The 20,104-nt window shown below is 42.9% G+C and overlaps 1 protein-coding gene across 1 annotated transcript; it reads left to right on the forward strand.

Annotated features, from left to right (window-relative positions):
• The first annotated feature begins 6,793 nt into the window (after positions 1–6,793).
• On the forward strand, positions 6,794–19,881 carry dph5 (diphthamide biosynthesis 5). The gene is made up of 7 exons (XM_007908990.2): positions 6,794–7,062; positions 7,971–8,095; positions 9,813–9,921; positions 14,550–14,670; positions 16,212–16,251; positions 17,245–17,348; positions 19,617–19,881. Exons 1-7 carry the CDS (start codon positions 6,928–6,930, stop codon positions 19,850–19,852), a joined length of 870 nt encoding a protein of 289 aa, XP_007907181.1. The 5' UTR covers positions 6,794–6,927; the 3' UTR covers positions 19,853–19,881.
• Positions 19,882–20,104: the final 223 nt, after the last annotated feature.

Consider the following 20,104-nt stretch of genomic DNA (forward strand, 5'->3'; position numbering starts at 1 on the left):
CATAATTCTTTACACTCACTTCATCTGACTATGTTCTGACCAATTCCCTTCAGACACCAAGCCCTGCATGAGTTCTAACTTTCTGTAGCTGACAAGACTAAGGCTCTCTTCATTGGCTCCCATCAATATCTTCTCACCTCAGACATTGACTGCATTGACCTGCATGATCCTATTTCACAAAACCCTGGATTGCAATGGAATAATGTTGCTAAAAAGCACCAATGCCTGCTATCCTGCAATGAACTAGTTGTAAAGTTAGTAGCAATGCAACAGGTGTAACCAGCTCATAACAATACATGCTATCATACAGTGTAACAGGCGTAAGCCTTATTGCACAATGGGGATTGCAAAACTCTGCAGACAACACAGAGATGTGTTTGTTGGAGCCAGACAATGAATGCGCCTCCACTGCGCTTTCTAAGCAGGGCTGTGGGACACACACATGAGAAAGCTCTCGCGAATCTGCTGCCAGCTCACGATTCATTTCTTTTCAGCTGATTCTTTCCCACCGTCGCCGAGAACATTTCCCAGTACCAAACAAATGGTTTTCAGATGCTGTGCTCCTCACAGCTTCCTTAGAAACCAGATTTTATAAGAACTTGTGGCTTTTCTCAATAGAAATCTCCAGCTGTGCAAAGCCTGTGTTTCTAGCATATATTAGCCCCATTGATAGGGTTCAACAAACCCTTTCTCTTTGGAATAATGTCCAATGACTGGATCCTCACGGTTATGGGAAACACATTATTGTGGTGTGAAATATTTTTTGCAACATTCCTGCAGATTTTATTTTTCTACCAACACCAAATGTAGCTGAATATGAGTGTGGGCAACATTATTATAATAATAATAATCCTTGCATTTGATATAGCGCTTTTCACGTCTTCTAGACGTCTCAAAGCGCTTCACAGAATGAACTGTAAAGTGAATTGACTCTATATTTGTGGACGAAATGCGACAGCCAATTGCGCACAGCAGTGTCCCACAAACAGTCGTGGATTGAAGTGACCAATTTATTATTGTTTTATTTTCTTGAGGGATTATTATCAGACGTGTGGAGCAAGGAAACTTGCCCAAGGTTTCACCCTGCCGGGAATCAAACCCAGGTCTCTCACTTGCAAAGTGAGTACTTTAACCACTGAGCTACAGGACTCCACTTATCGTGCCAGGTTAGGACTTGTCACTCTGTGTCACTCAAGAGTAAAGAAAAAAAATTTGCATTATTATAGCACCACATATTATGTTGAAACGACAGTGTTTCACCAGTAATTATTGTAGAGAATTGTGACAGTTTTTGAAGGCAAACACAGCCATGAACTGATTTACCAATTAATCTGGAGGATTGTTGGCCAGGGCACCGACTGGGAGATCTTTTTGAAGTTTGAGATTGAGCGTTAGTGGCTGCGCTGGGGTCTTTCGGCAACATCCACATCACTGGTCAGCATTTTACATCTCTGGAAGAGGCACACTACAGGCAGACCAAACAAAAAAAAACTTCTCCAACAGTGACAGAAAGCAGAGGTCAGCGTGCCTGTGATCAAATCAGAATGGAAGGGAAAGAATGTGAAGCTTTTGAAACTGTCCCACAATATTCACTTGCTCAACAAAAGGGCTTTCATGCTGGCCTGTAGCCGAGCTCAACTGCTGTACTCCCATCCTCCCTCCCCCCGCTAAACGTAGCTCTAAAACCAGCAGGGTCGGACAGCTCCTGGCAAGCTCCATTGAATTATACTCCCAAACACTAGTAGCAAAGCAACAACACTCTGTGGGAGAAATTGGCGGCTATAGAAACTCTGCCTGGGAGGCAGACGGTTTCTGAAGAAATGGGACTTGCACTGACCTCACAGACGAGTAACCTCCGAAAGGCAGTCTGAAACAAAATATAAAAGTATCCAGTATAAAAGGCATAATTCAGCCTCCAATTCTAATCATTAATGGACGTGTTTAACCCTCAAATGTGAAGCAGAATTGTCACAGCTCGGAAAACACAGGTTTCCGATTGGGGAGTTTCTTCCCCCGGGAGGAAGAATGGGTGGGGGAGTGGGTTGGGTGGAGGGTTTTCTGGGGGTGGGTGGGGGTGGGGGTAGGGGGTTCTGGGGGGGTAGGGGGGAGAAGTTTCTTGGAGGGGGAAGGTTTTTTTGGAGGGGGAGGGCTTTCTGGGGCTGGGTCTTGTGGGGGTGTGGAGAATTTTCTTGAGGGGGACAGGAAGATGGGTGCAGTGTCTGGGTGTGTTTGGTTAAGCTGTGCTCCAGGAAACAGCTGTTTATGTCCAAGACACAAACTCTACTTCATTGATGCAAATAAGTGAAATACTGAAATGTTTGCTATGTGAACATTTGTCAAAGGAGTCAAACAGTCACCTCCAAAGACTTGAAGGGATAATGGGGATAGGGCAGGGCAGTGGATTGAATGGACAGCTTGCTCTGAGAGTTTGTGCAGTCTCAATGGACTAATGGCATCTTTCTGCTCTGTCTGAATTATGGAAATTTTGTCCTACCCAGACATACCAAGATACGAATAGCAATTGTAGCATATACTGCCACCCTGACAGAATTCCCGACGCATGAGATGGCTTTCAACGGCACAGGTCCCCTTCGATATATTAGGATTTCAGAATACCCTTGTATAGTAGAAACCAGCGGGTGGATTCGCTAAGCTTTCTGACTGCACATGTACCAACACTAAAATGAGTTGAATGGCCTCCTATTGTGTAGCAGATTTCAATTTGTTAGATTTAAATGGGCTGAGCTCATCTATAGAAATTCTGTTTGCTACGATTTGCTTTTCCTCCCCTCTTCTCCAGTTTTAATAATAATAATCCTTGCATTTGATGTAGCACCTTATCACATCTTTGAGACCGTCTCAAAGTGTTTCACAGAATATACTGTAAAGTAAATCGCCTATATTTGTGGGCGAAACACGGCAGCCAATTGCATACAGTGTAAATAGTTGGAATTATAGTATAAGAATCATTAGTATTGACCATGTAGTGAATAGATGAATTAAGTAGAATGAATTAAAGAAATAAAAACTGCCATGTGGCATGCAGCGCATACACACACACACACACAGTCCTCATAAAGAAACACTGAGCTAGGCAGGAGTACTTTGAAATGTGACCCATGGTCGGGAAAGATAAGGATAGCTGGATCTGGAGGATGGATGGTAGGCCATCTGCGCTTACAAGGGCTTGTGACCTACGGGCAGGAGAGATAGGAACTTGGGATAATTGGACCAGGAGAATGGATGGGAGGCCAACTGTGTGGGCAGGTATACAAAATTAGCAATTAAAACTGAGGAAAAGCTTGATATCAGCAGGTCATACGGACAGAGTCAGAAAGGAGCACAATGAATTCCTGAAACTTCAAGGACATGGAGTCAGGCGGTCTTTTGCAGAAGGTACCACTAGTTGGTACAAGGAAAAACAACTTGAAGATAGGAAAATAATGTCAGGGAAAAAAACAGGTTCGAGCCTCTGAGGAGAGGAAGGGGATGAACCTCTATGGAGAGAAAGAAGAGGGCCTTTGAGGGAAGGAGGACAAGTCCAGCTCTCACCGGAGTGGACCGCAAAGAGGACAAGTTCAGCCCTTGCCGGAGTGGACCACCAAGAGATGTTTGCAGCTAAAAGCAAGCCAGAGACATTTTGCAGCTAGAAGCAAGCCAGAAACATTTGCAGCCAGCAGCACACCAGAGACAGTGTTTAACTTTTGTGCCAGCCTTAGAACTTCTTTCACGACTTCCTGCCTGCTTGGTAGTATCTCCCCTACTTACTAAAGTACGCACCCAACATACATACAAAAGTTAGATTATTTAGGCACATTTCATATATCACATAATTTTTGTTATATGTTTAGAATTTTAGTATTGAGTGTATTTTGTTAAGATAGCGCTTCAGTAATGTATCTTGTTAAGATAGTGCTTTAGTAGTCATTTAAGCGTAATGAGAAATGGTAATGAGTCGGGTGTAATGTGACGCTTATGCTTGTGTAATTTTATAATTGCTAATAAAACGTTTAAATAATATCCTTGGTGTGGTTTCTGACAAACGCTTAAACCCAATTTCACAACAGCAGCATCCCACAAACAGTCGTGGATTGAAAGACCAAATTATTAGTATTTTTATTCATTTTTGAAGGGATTATTACCCCTAGAAAAGCAATCACAACAATCAACTAACAGCCGGGTTCCTACTTACTGCTAGGTAAACAGAAACATGTGGAGTGAGGAAACTTGCCTAAGGTTTTGTCCTGCCTGGGAATTGAACCCAGCTTGTGAGAAGTTATGTAATCACCTGGTCTCATATAACTTTTCTCCATGTATACAAATAGGGGAACCAGGCCAGGCAAGTATGCTAGTGAACAGAAAAGTGTAGTTGTGGCCAACCCATGGCCTGCGGGACGGAAGTAGCCTGCGTGACCATCAGGAAATGACCCACCGAACATCCACACTCGTCGAGGTGAGTGTGCTTTAAATCAATGTTTTGTTTCCAGTAGCTATTGAGTGGCGATGTTTATGATGTGGCCATAAATTATGAAATATTTGATCAAGAAAATTTATTTTGGTTGACCGACCAAAAAGGTTGGCCACAACTGGTGTATAGTATGGTGATAATGATCACTGAAATCAATCACCTAATTACCTAGCAGAAAGTTTGCCATATTTGCATGGCACAAGTATAGGAGCAACAGATATATATCCAGAGTCTGGGCTAGATCTTGAAAAACGCTGGTTTGATTTCACTTTTGATAAAATTCCCAAAAGGAAAAATAAATTGGCTAATTTTTGTGCTTTCTGTGGCATAAACAGATTTAATTACCAAGTCTTTGACCAGATGGCCTTGTTTCAAGTATTGCTGAAGACTGCTACAAGAGTATAACAGAGGCAGAACCATTTCCTTTCTAGTAGTGAAAACTCTAAAATTAAGATAGTTCCAGCACAGATTTACAGAACTACAGCAAATGTTTTATGAATCAGTCATTCAAATCAAATGTTCAATCGGTTTGGCCAGGAACATCTCCAATTCATTCATCATATTAAGATCTTTAATTACTCTGCTTTAGAAAATCTGTACAGGTGCAGGCTGAGATAGCTTCCCGGGAGCCCAAATCAACCCACAACACTGAGAAAAACAGCTATAAATAACCCCAAAAAGGATTCCCGAACCAATCATATCATATCTTGTCACTCATTTCAAAGGGAACTGCATAAGCTCCTGAGCAGTAAAGGCATTAAAGCATATGGGGAAACAACTGAAAAGTGGAATTGCTAAAACAAAGGATGCCTTAGAAAAACAGGTAGTTATTATTATTGAACATTTGCAGCAGTTGTCATCCCAAGCTTCAGTTTCCTCGTCAGCTATTTGATGGACTTCTGTCTTTGGCCCAAACAGGGTGCTTTGTGAAAAGACAGCCATCTTGATGTTCTGGATGTCCGAGTTCAATGATGAGTACCAAAAATGTGAAATAACTGAATTGGAAAAAAAACTAAAAAGACTTTATTACAGCTATTCAGTATTTATGAATTAATCTTGACAAATTAGGTTAAACATATTATAAAGCACAATAACAAGTTCCTTATTATTTGTTACGTGGTTACATATTATTTGCTTACTCGATTGTTACTCTTAAGAATCTGCATTCACTTTTCTGCTGTAAAGTGAAGTGACTGTGTATCTTATCAGCAAACAGCAGCTAATTTGCGCACAGAAATAGAAAACAAGTTAACAGTGAGTCTCCTCCTAACTTGTGTTCTTCTCTGAAGTCCCTCCAACCTTTCGATTCGCTTTTGGAAGGTAGGGCGACCAAAACTGTACACCATTGCAATCGGCCTCACCGTTGATCTTTTTGTCTTGAAAACATGTATGTAGTTGAAAATATATTTGGTACAACAATAAACTAAAATAACCCCCCCCCCGGCCCCCCACAAAGTACAACATCTTCCGTTACAATTCCTTTTCCTGACAGCCCGCTGCGAAGCATTTCCATTAACAATTTGATCGCTCAGTCCCGGACCGTTTGCGGGACTCCGCTCCGCGCGGTTGGGCTGCCGCGTCTCGCGAGCAAAGCACACAGTCACTACGCTTCTTTACAGCGCATCGTGGAGTCCTGTAGCTCAGTGGTTAGAGCACTCGCTTTGCAAGCGAGAGACCTGAGTTCAATTCCAGGCGAAACCTTGGGCAAGTTTCCTTACTCCACACAGAGCCTAATAATAATCCCTCCAAAACAAAACAATAATAAATTGGTCATTTTCAATCTACGACTGTTTGTGGGACATTGCTGTGCGCTATTGGCTGCCGCGTTCGCCCACAAATATACAGTCACTTCACTTTGCAGTGTGTTCTGTGAAGCGCTTTGGGACGTCCTCCCGACGTGAAAAGCGCTACATCAAATGCAAGGATTATTATTATTATTATTATTATTATCCCCGCGAAGCGCCTTTGAGACGTCTGGACTTTGCGATAAGGCGCTATGTCAAATGCGAGGCTTATTGTTTCCTTCTTTCACGGTACATTCCTGGCGAAGGCCGCACACCCGCGGGGGGCGATCCACCTGTCGGAGCTGACATTAATTTGCGGCTTCTGACTGAGATCAAACGCCCCCCATTCCCCCCCCCATCCCGAGGCTCAGCCTCTGCCTCAGACGGCGCGCTCCCGCGCGTCTCCCGGGCAACGCCGCTGTAAAGTGCCGTAAAGTGCCGTCAAGCGCGCCCCTTAGCAGCTGCCGTATTCTGGCGCGAAAGAGCGGCGCCCGCGCCGACCGCCCGCCCGCCCCGACCGCCCGCCACGCACCGCCCGACCCACCGCCCGCGCCCAATATTACTCTAAATCCGCATCGGCGTTTGTCAGTAATAACTCAGTAATAAGTCACTCGTCGATTACCGCTCAGTAATCCTCGCGGCCCCGCGGCGCCGCTCCTCGCGGGCCCCGGCGCCATGCTCTACCTGGTGGGCCTCGGGCTGGGCGACGCGCAGGACATCTCGGTGAAGGGGCTGCAGGCCGTCCGCCGGTGCAGCCGCGTCTACCTGGAGGCCTACACCTCGATGCTCACCGTGGGCAAGGAAGCGCTGGTAGGTCCCCTCACCCGGCGGCCCGTGGCGCCTCCCGCCGGCTCAGACACAAGCCGTGCGGTTGGACGGCGGTGCTTTTAACTTCCAAAGGATTCCCAGCGTTTCACAGGTTTTTGCTGCCAAATGTCGTGACTGTATTTGTTATCAAAAGCAGCAATTAATCTGTATACAGCAGATGCCCCTCAAAACGACCATGTTATCTGGGAGTGGGGGGTTGTTGGACAAGGCATCAGGAGAAACTCCCTTCGCTTTCCCAGTAGCACAGTGGGATCTTTAATGTCAATTTGAATAGCAGATGGGACTTAATTTTAACTCTGCATCTGAAGGCTAACATTACTGTGTTCCACTATTACTGCACTGCATCATCAATGACAGACCATTGAGCGTGGCTCATCAGCAGGATTTGGAGGGGGCAGTGCAGTCATTGGGAGCAGGATTTCTTCCCACTTGGCTCTGTTTAACACAGCAAACCGAAGCCCTAATGAGTAGGGTGGTCTTAGCTGGATACGTAGCAGAAAGCTTGCCAGACAGTGAATGCAATGACAAGTGTTTTTTTGCTGGTTAAACTCGAGCCGTTACCCCAACGCGCACTCTGGAGTCCCCAAGCCTTGGCACCTGTCAACCTGTACTACAAACTCTGGGATTAGATGAGGAGGGTGTGTGGTTCTGGGGAGAAAGAGTGCACATTCCATTCCAGATATGGGAATTTCCATCTGTAGGTGGCATGCGCGGAACTCTTGGATACACTTATTGGATTACATTTATAGTGATAGTTTTCCACATATGTCAGATACCCGGCTGACCAAGTAAATATTGTTACAATGAGGAAAAATGTTCAGAGAAGCTTTAGAAACAAGAGTATTGGTCAGATGTATGGCTCACTGCCATTGTTTCTATTTCAACCACAGGAAGAATTTTATGGCTGTGAAGTCATCATTGCAGAAAGAGAGATTGTTGAACAAGAGACTGATGATATTTTACGGGAAGCTGCCGTTGCTGATGTTGCCTTTCTTGTGGTGGGAGATCCATTTGGGTAAGTGCAATTGTCAATTGTGGTTGGTTTGCATTCTGAGACGTCCAGGGCTAATGCAGAAAGAGCAGATAATGCTAAAATATTTCTGGTCATTCTGCCTACCACATATTGTAATACCGGACAATGAATACCTGGCAACATTGATTTCTGGGCTGAAGCTTACGGTTTGCACGCACCTGCCAGGATTTGAGCTACTCTGCTTAACTGAAGTGAAAGTACAGGCTGGTATATTTTCACTTATTGTAAGTGCAGATGCATACTGTTAAAATCATGTTTAAATTTATAAATGTTTTAAAATATATAATTTAAAAACATCGTGGGAAGTGTAGCTAACAGAGAAGACTCTGAGGCACCTCAGGAGGACATAGCCAGATACTAGAGGGTGAAATGAAATGCAGAAAACTGCAGTTATACATTTTATAATAATAATAATAATTGCATTGATATAGCGTCTTATCAGGTCTTTGAGATGTCTTGAGACAGAATTTGACGGAGTGACTGTATCTTTTGTTGGAGAAATGCAGCAGCCAATTGCACACAGCTGTGTTCCACAAACAGTCGTAGATTGAATAACCCAATTCTTTTAAAAAGGGATTATTACCCCCGGAAAAGCGATCTACCAATTGACTTACAGCTGGGTGTCCTACTTACTGCTAGGTAAGCAAAGGCGTGTGGAGTAAGGAAAGTTGCCCAATGTTTCGCCCCACCCTGGAATTGAAAACGAGCGCTCTACCTAAGACACTACAGGACTCCACAATTAACTTTGATGTTGTTGCTGTTGATATTGCTGCTGTTTCTCACATTGGAGGAATAAAATGATATGAAATACAAATAAGGTGACACAACGATTGTTTTTTCCTTGAGTGAAAAAGAATGAGGGAGAGACTGCATATAGGGCCAATGTCCTACTTCTGTTCTGTAAATTTCTATTTTTTTAAGAATAGAGGACCAGAGGGGCTGAAGGATTAACATAGATAAATAAATTTGTAAAGGTGGGAAGGCAGTGTGTCAGCCTGGCTCAGACAGTCGCACTCTTGCCTTCTGACTCTTGCAAATCTTTCTGGCTCCCATTGACAATTCCGTGGTTCCACAAACACCATCTTGAAGCCCTGATAATGCTCAGATTGCACCTACTCTCCCTAAAGTTAGTTACAAATAATTTGATGCCATCCGGAGCATGAAAGGCCCAGGGTTGAATCAAGGTTTCACTTAAAATATATAGTCATTTCACTTTACAGTATATTCTGTGAAGCGCTTTGTGATGCCTCGGAAGACGTGATAAGGCGCAATATCAAATGCAAGTATTATTATAAGGTTATGCCCTACTGTGATGGGCAACTGCTTTAGCAGGTATGGTGTAGGCTTTTATAGCTATTCTGGAGTTCTTGATTTAAGAGGGGGAGGTAGGGAGTTTTTGTTCTTCAGCAATTAGACTGCTTAGACCATGATAGCGTAATATTGTACAAGGGCACTTAAAAGGCCAGGCATGAATCACCAGTAAGTCACAGAATAAAGATGTTAGATCTCCCCCCACCACACTTACTCAGCTTTTTTTTGTTGTAACTTTTTTTCCCTTGTTTACTCAAAATGCTTTCTCAACATATATTACTGACTTGAGCGGTGTTAGATCTAATGTGACACAGCCTTCACTATGAGAACATTGTGCACCAGTTATGCAGAGTATTATCAGTCGCCAACTTTCGATGCTTTCTGACAGGGCGACAACTCACTCTGATCTGGTTCTACGAGCAGTGAAGGCAGGAATCCAGTACCACATCATTCACAACGCCTCCATTCTGAATGCAGTTGGATGCTGCGGCCTTCAGGTAAAGCCTTTGCTAGGTTAACTGGTACTTTTCCAATCTATTTCACATCACATGGCAAAGTCACTTGTAGATAGGAAATCTGTTCAGCTGATTTTCATTTACATTAAAAATTAACGCTTTTGGTCATCTTTTCCCCTCTCCATCCCACCTCTCTCGGCTCTCATCCTAACCCTAACCCAGCCGACAGTGTTGAGTGCTTTGAGTCCTTCCAATGTGAAAAGGGTGCTATGTAAATGTTGGTATGTTTCTGGAAGGGTAACACAAAAAATATTTCTTATGTGGCCCATAGACCTTTCTCAAATAGGGAATCCGGCCTGTGGTAGCCAAAGGGATGGACCCTCTCTGGTCTAGATCTCCATCTCAGAATAATCTGAAAGATATTCTGTGTCATCCAGCATTCATATCGAAAATTATCAAATTACAGGTCTGAGATTTTCTGGGGTGTTGAGTGTTACAGTAAAGGTAAATTGGGGGAGAGTGGGCGATTTATCTTGGTGAAGGGAGTGGGAATGTGCAAGCAATCCAGAACCTTGAGTAGTTAGTAAATGTTGTTGGAACACTTGGTAATCTGGGGAATGCGAGTAGCAATATTGTAAGTGGTGAATTTGTATAAGTAAAGAACAATCCTAGAACGTAGAATTACTTTGTGAAGTTGGTGTTAGTTCTCTAACTAGGTGCTGACATCTGAGCACACATGTGAGTAACTACTTGCCCAGAGCTATTCTGTGGTTAATATCACAGGCTGTCCTGGCGGTTCACACTTCTGTTTTTTAATTTTGTTTATCTTTCTTGTCTTTGTGAAATACATCTGCTTTCCCCCACTGTGGCCTTTGTGGTGATGGGTATTATTAGTATTGTAGTGTAGGGAACCATGTGCAATACGTCAAGCCCTTCACGGGTCAGTCAACGTTATGCTGTAGCTTCCCTTTGGCTGATTCCTTCAGTGCCCTGCACCTTGTGAAGATAATCGCTTTGAAACGCCTCGAAGACATGATATGCTGCTATATCAAATGCAAAGATTATTATTATACTTTTGCATGTTTCAATCTCCGGGTGTGTGTTTTAAAGGTGTAATTCCAGTAGCAAAGGCATTACATTTCTCAAAACCTGTGCGGTTAGATTATACATGGATTATTTGGTCATTCGTCTCGTGGCTGTGCACGCTATTTTGTAAGCAGCGATTAAATGCTGCATTTACTTGCATAACAGTCACTACACTTTCAGAGCTCCAAGGCCCTTCTCACGCTATATAAAGGCGCTATATAAATACAAGTTGTTTTACACTTCAAAGTCATTTCTGGTGTGCACTTTTGTGGAGTTTTTACCCACTCTCCCAGGTGGCCTCTCGGCCACTGACAGAGATGATAAAGCTGCAGAGACTTGTTTCCGTTTGGCGGGTTGTCAGGTCGCAATGCCCGTAGCTTGCTCTCAAATAATGATGACAGCAAATTCCTTCCCTGACCTCCATTGTTTTAAGTAAATAACACTGATCCAAGTGAAAAGCCACACGTGCGTAGAGACAGCACACAAAATGTTCCCAGCAATAAAAAGTTTAGAGTGGTTAAATATCACCAAACAGGAAGCACCTTTGGTGTCTGTGAAAGCTGGGAATGTGGCATTGGGGCTCTCACCAGAGGTAAGCCCTGGATCATCCCTGCCTGGGCTTAAATAATAATAATCCTTGCATTTGCTATAGCGTTTTTCACATCTTCTCGTGTGTCAAAGAGCTTCACAGAATATACAGTAAAGTGAATTGACCTTATATTTTGTGGGCAAAGGTGGAAGTTTAATCTGGAAAATAATAGTCTCTTATTTTGGTAGTTTTGGTTTGTAACATCTGTTCAGAAAGCATTGCACAGCTGTGCGTCCCTTTAGCTTTCCACTTCCATATTTACTGCACCGCTGATTGCTCAAGATTTAAGTATCGAGGTAATATTTTCATACTTCCAAACAAACATAAAATTAGATTATTCACAAAATAGTTAGTAGAATGCAGCCGAGCCAATGACTGTGGTGTCAGCACTAACAACAAACAACAACAAAATTACATTTGTATAGTGCATTTCACTTCAGGAGGACTAAGCGTTTCAGTTGGATGGTTTACAGTTTGTATTTGGGTTTATTATTGTGTCAGATGTCTGAAGAGCGAGAGTCTGTTCTCGTGGTGCCACGTGAGTCACATGGAAACTGGCAGCAGATGTTGAAAGTTGGTGCCATTGCTTCACTTTTTATACATTGGAATCACTTCCTTTACTTGTCCCCAAGGATGTGTTTTGGCATCGGTTTGATCATAGAAAGAGAGGCCATTCGACTGGGGTTCGATTCCTGGCAGGGGCGAAACCTTACTCCACACACTGCTGTTTACCCAGTAGTAAGTAGAAAACCGGTTGTTAATCGATTGGTAGATCGCTTTCCAGGGACATAATCCCTTCCAAAAAAAAATAATAATTTTGTCACTCAATTCACGACTGTTTGTGGGCCACTGCTGTGCGCAATTGGCTGCTGTGTTTCGCCCACAAAGTATAGTCCATTCACTTTACAGTATATTCTGTGAAGCGCATTGAGATGTCTCAATGAATTGATAAGGCGCTATATCAAATGAAAGTTTATTATTATTATAATTGTATCTGTGCTGGTGCCATGCTTCCTATTTACATGTACTTCACTGCTGTTATTGGTGTCAGTTCGTTGTGTTGAACACGGATAATCCTAACACTGTCACCTATTTTTCCCAATATCAGTTTGAATTGCTGTGAGTGTACGTTGTCAACTTTGGTTGTTCTTGGCACTGCTTCTCCCAGTTTCCAGATACTAATGGTTTCAGGGTGAGCTGCTGCAGAGATGTCTGTTCCCATTTCCTGCATAGAGCATAGTTTCCCACAGTAACTGTCCAGGAAAGAAGCTTACAGCGAGCACAGCCAAGAGGAAGTTTAGGAAAGAAGAGGGGATGTCCTGAAACAAAGCTGTGGAGCAGTAGAGAACCAACATCAGCAAAATTGAGGCTAGCTCCACTGATTGGTGAGAATTATCAGATGTCAGTCTGGCTTAGTTGGTAACACTCTCATCTCTAAGACAGAAGGTTGTGGGTTCAAGACTTTGAACTCAAAAGTCTAGGGTGACACTCCAATGCAGTGCTGGGGGAGTTGCTTTGAATGAGATGTTAAAACCGAGATCCCATCTGTGCCTGTTCAAGTGGATGATAAGGATCCCAGGGCACTACTTGAAAAGAGAATGGAGTTTCCCTTAGTGTCCTGGCCAACAGTCTTCCAGATAAAAATTGTTCATTCACTTTATGGCTGCTTGTGCGAGATTACTACAAAATTCACAGTCACTACAATTTAAAGAGAAACCTGTAGATTGATGAGAGTCTGTAATTAGGTGTTCATCAAACCTTCGAGGCCACTGGCAGCATTTCTACCAGATTTTATAAGTTGACTGTGATGTTGTACAAATAGGTTGAAATTCTCTCATTATCTGTTCACAACATGCTGTCAGCATTTTGCTTTCTGATTGGATTGGAAAGACTGGTTAGCGCCCGCATACACTGTTGCTAACAGTATTGTCCAAATTCCAACCTTACCCAGGAATGCTAAGAAACCATTTGCAAACTGAAGGAAGTATTCCTTTAATGGTGAAGCAAAGTGGTTAGTTGGTTGTGGTTGTTCTTCGTTCTGAATTAAAGATCTTCCTATTCTCCCCCAAAATAATCTGCTGCAGATGTGTAAATTGTAAGATTGAAGTTGGATCTGAGAAAAGTTACACAAGTATGCCCTGGGAAGATTTGTGGTNAAAAAAAAAGTTGTCTGGTGTTGACTGCAGTCTGGCATCATTGTGTTTTGCATAAGGAGGGTACAGTGGTATTTGCTCTGCTCTCTTGGGCTGCTCTAAGTGCACCTGGTCTATCGCTTGACGTTGATGTTTAGTACTGAATTCTCGGCACGTGTATTATTACAGGTTCAGTAACTCAATCTGCATCCTGTTCCAATAGTTACTATGATAAATATTCTAGTCCTTAGACTTGCGAGGTGCGGCAATAATCATAGTAATAAATTCAGACTAATGTAGTAAAGAAACATTCCTGCTGGTAAATGGAGTCAGTCTTGTGGGATTTCAGAAATATTTGTATTGCATGATTGTCTCTAATAGGTATTATGTTTCTTAATTAAGAAATCCAGATGGGGATTTGCTCCAGTAATTGGGTGGGTGTCATGTTTCATCGAGGAAACAGCTCTGATAGTGTTGGAATGGCATTCTCAGAGATCAATTTTATTTCTTAATTGAGTATATCACAAAATTCCCTGGTATTTTCATGTTCAGATGCAAAGCTAAAGAAGTTTCTATAGGCTGTTTCCATGTGCAGTGAGAAACCAGGTCCACTAGTCTGAGTGTTATTCCTAGGCTTTTAATGTGTTACTCACATGGGTACAGTACCATCTTTTCCTCAGTGCACCAGATCTCACAGCCCTCAGATAATAGGGGTTCCCACAGTGCCAGGTTCTGTGAGCTTGAAAACCAAGGAGACTGCCATTCTTTCCAGTGAATAATCGTATCTGTAGGTCTAGTTATATGCAGAATGTAGCCTTCCTGTTGCCCTCAAAGCCTTTTTAACAGGGTTTCATTTTCCTTAGCTCTACAATTATGGAGAAACTGTGTCAATCGTGTTCTGGACAGAGACCTGGAAACCAGAGAGCTTCTACGACAAGATTGAAAGGAACCGGCGGACAGGAGTTCACACTCTGTGCTTACTTGGTATGTATTTCTATACTTAATGTAGCACTCGTCTCCCTCACTAGTACACACTGGTTTCCCTGCCCACTGCCAGTATGTACACATGCAGGAAAAGTAAAAATCAAAGATCCATGTCATGGGCATGTGTAACTCCCCAAGCCACCATGCTTCGCCTTTCTTCTTAGGAGGAACAGCACATCCAATTGTGTCTGTGCTGGTGCTCGCTCCCTCACTGGAGCTCTGTCCTCTAATCCCGTTCCCAACTCTCTCCCCATCGTGTCTGTGCTGGTGCTTGCTCTTCCCCGGAACTTTCTCATCCCATTTCCACTGCTTTTTTTTCCCATCATGTCGCTTAATTTTACTTCTGTTGCACGACTGATAGCTTTGTTTTGGCAAATTGTCTTGTTGGATTGGGCAGAGTCCTGAGAAGTTTTACAAGAATCCAACTAATGGAAAGCAGACAATGTAAAGAGTTTGCTTCACTGGCTGCAACAGAGAACTACCCATTAAAGGGACACCACCTTCGTGAAATAATATTTGGTAGAATGAGAAATTTATAACACTCAAGGCCATTCCCACTGGATCAATCCACTTTAATCCCGATTCCTGTGTCTGTTAGTGCTCCCCCTCCTTCCCCCACCCCAAGCTTTCTATTCCGATTCCATTTCCCTCCTCCTTTCCCACGCTAGTGTTTTACTGTAACTGCTGCCTTTACTTTGTAAATGCTCCCTTAACAAATACATCTAATCAGAGCACTGCCCCTTTAAGCATTGGCTGGATCTATAAGAATTGAAAAAAAAACAAATTATGGCATGAATTATTTTGAAATTCCAATACTTTGGGCTGAAATACCACAACTGTAACCTCGTGACACGGAGATTTTTTTCTGAGAGCTGAAGATGTCAGACTCACTGATTTATTTTTATAGAAAGGCAGGTTGGCATTTTGCCAGCAGATCGCCTCTCCCAATAAGGTGTTGCAGGAAATGCTCTGGGAATGAAAGAATCCCATTACCCACCGAGTCTGAGGCTGAACATGATATTTCCCCGACTTAATTATAATGTTAGCCCTTGTCCTGCAGGCTCTCCAAGGATGCAGTTCGTAGAGGCATAGTTGGTGCTGAACTAACTAGCAGTGTTTGTTGAATTAATGGATTGAATAAATGCTCCTGCATGAGGAGCACTATATAAATTCAAGTTGTTGTTCTTGAAACAAGCCATACTTACCGTAAACCCATTAACGGTGCTGTACAGAAGCACATCATTATAGGGCTATCTTAAATCACCATTTCGATGACCACATTTGCTATCTTCAGCTGAAATTCTCTAATGTTTAAATGTTTCTCAAATATGTGCAGTGGGCCTCTACTGAGTATTAATAGGCTCCACAAATTAGGTACAGAGAGGATTCTGGAGATTTACAACTTGATATTTTACTGTTGGGAATGTTCTGAGACCCAGTGACTCACAGCTCCCTGTGGGAATGGTCTGAAACCAACCGTGCATGTGGCCTGCTGGATGTTTTTCAATGTAAAATAATCCTTCTTTATATTTTCTGTGTAGACCTCAAAGTGAAGGAGCAGTCGCTAGAAAATCTAATGAGGTAAATGTCTCCTCTGTAACACCGTGATTGTGATACTCCTCTGTAGCACCATGGACTCCTATAGTTTAGTTGTTAGTACACTCACCTCGCACGTGAGAGACCTGGGTTTGATTCCCGGGCAGGGCGAAACGTTGGACAAGTTTCCTTACTTCACATGCCTCTATTTACCTAACAGTAAGTAAGAACTTGGTTATTAGTTGATTTGCATACTGCTTTGCCAGGGTAATAATTCCCTTCAAATAAAATGAAAATAATAATAATTTGGTCACTGAATGCATGACTGTTTGTGGGACACTGCTGCGTGCAATTGGCTGCCATGTTTCACCCACAAAATATACAGTCTATTCACTTGACAGTATATTCTGTGAAGCGCTTTGAGGCATCTTGAAAACATAAGGATAACATAATAATGCTTGCTGTATCAAATGCAAGCATTATTATTATATCCTTGTATTGATTCACTAGATGCCTCTTGCTAAGAGCTCATTTTCTTTCTTGCGCTCTCGCTCCCTTTCGGCGCAATGCAGGGCCCGCCTCACTTGTCGAGCAAACAATCACTTCATGTTAGTATAGACTCCAGAGCAAATCAATCCTCTTCATTAACTCTGTGGAGATGATTACCGATTTTAGTGAAAGAGAGATTTTCAGCACGGAAGGGGTTATTGGCCAATCATATCTGTATTACCGCTACCAGCTCTGTAGCTATTGTAGAACAATTTGTCAAAGTTGTCTTAAAACAGTGTCGATTGTAGGCATTTAAAAAGAATTGGAACAAGCGCATTCAGAGGAATTGGATAGAGGGTACTAGGGAAGAGCAGGTAATTGGGATTTGGATAGAGGGTACCAGGAGAGAGCAGGGAATTGGGATTCGGCTTGAAGGAGCAAACTCTGACACACAAAAAAAAAAGGCTGATTGGCATCCAACTGTGTGGTGAGTTTCTATGGTTCTGGGGATAAGAAATGTTTAACTGCGGTTTGACCTTTCCTTTCCAGGGGCAGGAAGATCTACGAGCCTCCGAGGTATATGTCTGTCATGCAGGCTGCAGAGCAGCTGCTGCACATCATTGACAATCGGAGAAAACGGGAGGAAGAGCTGGGTGAGTAACCTCCAGGGCCCAGTGTTTCAGGTCAGCTCAGTTTCCAACATCACCTGAAAGAAATGGGCCAGGCAGGCATGTAACAAGGCCTGAAATGTCTGCACGTCATAAAAGCATAGAAATCTATGGCACATAAAAAGGCCATTCAGCCCATTGTGTCTGTGATGCTCCCTCAAAAGCAATTTTTTCAGTCCCATTTACTTGCCTTTCCCATTCCCCCTGTGTCTGATATGAAAGATGTAGTCAAATGCAGAGATTAATAATATCCCTATTATAGGAGAAATACAGTCTGCCCCTCCTTTCTGAACCCCTGGCCCAGCTCAACAGTCCTTAGTGACGTTTGATCAAAGTGACGCATTGTGAAAGTCTGTACAAATGTAATTTGTTGTTGTTTATAATTGCACCATTCCCTCCGAGCAGTGCAGCTTGTTTATAATACAGTGTGTAAACTCTTGGCGAGCTATACAAATTGTATTTAATACCAAGCTTGGAAGAGAATCCTAGACTGCTCACGATGTAATGGTTTATTTTACTGATGATCTTTGTGATCTGCTGGTGATGAGGAGGCTCCCGCAGCATTAAACAACGATGAGCCAACCATAGCTGTTAGCGTACGAAACCATAACCTACTGACTCAGAGGTGAGAGTGGCAAAGTTGATACTATCTGAGCCAGGCCACATGAAGATGTGGGCAATTTTGCTTATTTCTGACTCACATTTGGAGTCCCATAGCGTAGTGGTTATCACGCTCGCCTTGCAAGAGAGAAGACCTAGGTTTGTTTACTGGTCAGGGTGAAACTTACTCCACATTCCTCTATTTATCTCGCAGAATAGGAACTCAATTGTTAGTCGATTAGCAGATTTCTTTCCAGGGCTAATAGTGCCTCCAGATTTAAAAAAAAACTAAACATTACAGTAGATTCTGTGAAGCGCTTTGTGTCTTCTCAACGATGTGATAAGGCGTTATATCAAGTGCAAGGATTATTATTAAAATGACTCGCTCCCTGCTTCTTCTCGGATTGCATGTCCTCTTATCAGCTGAGGTTTGTTGGATAACAGAAGAAAGAAAATGCAACAGAGCAACTTGCTTTCCAGATCTTACCCAATTTTTACCAGCTTTTGCAATTGTAATTCTCCTACAGGGAGGTGGGGGGGTGGTTAGCCTTATCCAACAACAACAAAATTACATTTATATAGCGCCTTTCACTTCGGAGGACATCCCAAGGCGCTGGACAGGCAGTTATCTATAACCTAAAATAATAATAATAATAATAATAAATTTGTATTCTTCCAGAATCATGCAGCTAACATTGTTAGTCTCCAGCATTGTTTGTCTTTGGCCAAAGTTTAATACATATTTAATTTATATTTAAATCTATATATATGTAAATTATTTATTTAAATAAAGCCTAAATGTTGTTGCTGTAAAGCTCTGTGATTCTAGTCCAACTCACAATTAAACAACAATAGCAACAACAACAAACAGCAAATTGCATCTATATAGTTAAAGTGCAACCCAAACAGAAATCAGATCCTGGACTGGAAACTCCTAACAGAGGGTCGTGGGAATGTGGCGTGCACTGCCCTGTGCTGCTGCAGATGCAGAATCCTTTGGGCTGCGTAAAAGGGAGAGACATTCACACATACATGCATACGTGGGAAGTCATGGAAATGAGAGATGCAGGGAAATAGGAATAAAAGATCTGCTTTACCCAATAAACTGAGCAACATGCTGAACTGGCTGAACTCCTGTTCTTACTACAAACACCACCTGTGTGAAATGCATCCTTAAAAATATCTATATTCAAATGTATGTTTTGTTCCCTAATTGACATACTTAATAATAATCCTTGCATTTTAAATAGCCCCCTTATCATGTCTTCCAGACATCTCAAAGCGCTTCACAGAATATACTGTGAAGTGAATCGACTGTATATTTTGTGGGGGAAACACAGCAGCCAGTTTGGCACAGCAGTGTCGCACAAACAGTCATGGATTGAGGACCAAATTATTTTTATTTTATAATATGTAGTTTTAACAACAAATTATATTTGTATAGCGCATTTCAGGAGGACATCTGGGTAGAAACTGCTAGGTAAACGTGTGTGGGGGGAGGAAGCTTGCCTAATGTTTTGCCCTGCCTGGAGATTGAACCAAGGACCTCTTGCTTGCGAGGCGAGTGCTGTAACTACGGAGCTTCAGGACTCCACAGAGAATGCCTGTGAGGTATCGCTCTAACTGCCATTGGTTTCTTCCAACATAATGCAGCCATGACCGAAGACACCATCTGCGTGGGGCTGGCCAGAGTGGGGGCGAAGGACCAGAAGATTGCAGCAGGAACCCTGAGGCAGCTGGCTGGCCAGGATTTGGGAGATCCGCTCCATTCACTGATCATTACAGGGCGTATGCACCCCGTGGAGATAGACATGCTCAAACTGTTTGCAGTGGACGATTCCAGTTTTGATAAACTAATAATAGTGGACGGCTCGAGCTACTTCTCCTAGCAGCCAAAATAAAGTACACCTAAACTGCAGGATTGCCATGTTTGCTTCAGCAGCGGTGGGGGGGGGGGCAGCTGCATTCAAATTATCACGCGACAGACACCCACATGACCACAGGATAACGGTGGCTGTGTGTTCGGCTAACAGACGCTCAGGGCAGATTACTGATGACAGACGGGGTTGATAAGATAATTTTTTGCAGGTTTTTTTTTCCTGTTTGTGAATCCTGAGCCTGTTTCAACAGCAGCATGAACC

This window comes from Callorhinchus milii, unplaced genomic scaffold, assembly GCF_018977255.1.
Source record: "Callorhinchus milii isolate IMCB2004 unplaced genomic scaffold, IMCB_Cmil_1.0 Scaffold5, whole genome shotgun sequence".
NCBI lineage: Eukaryota > Metazoa > Chordata > Chondrichthyes > Chimaeriformes > Callorhinchidae > Callorhinchus > Callorhinchus milii.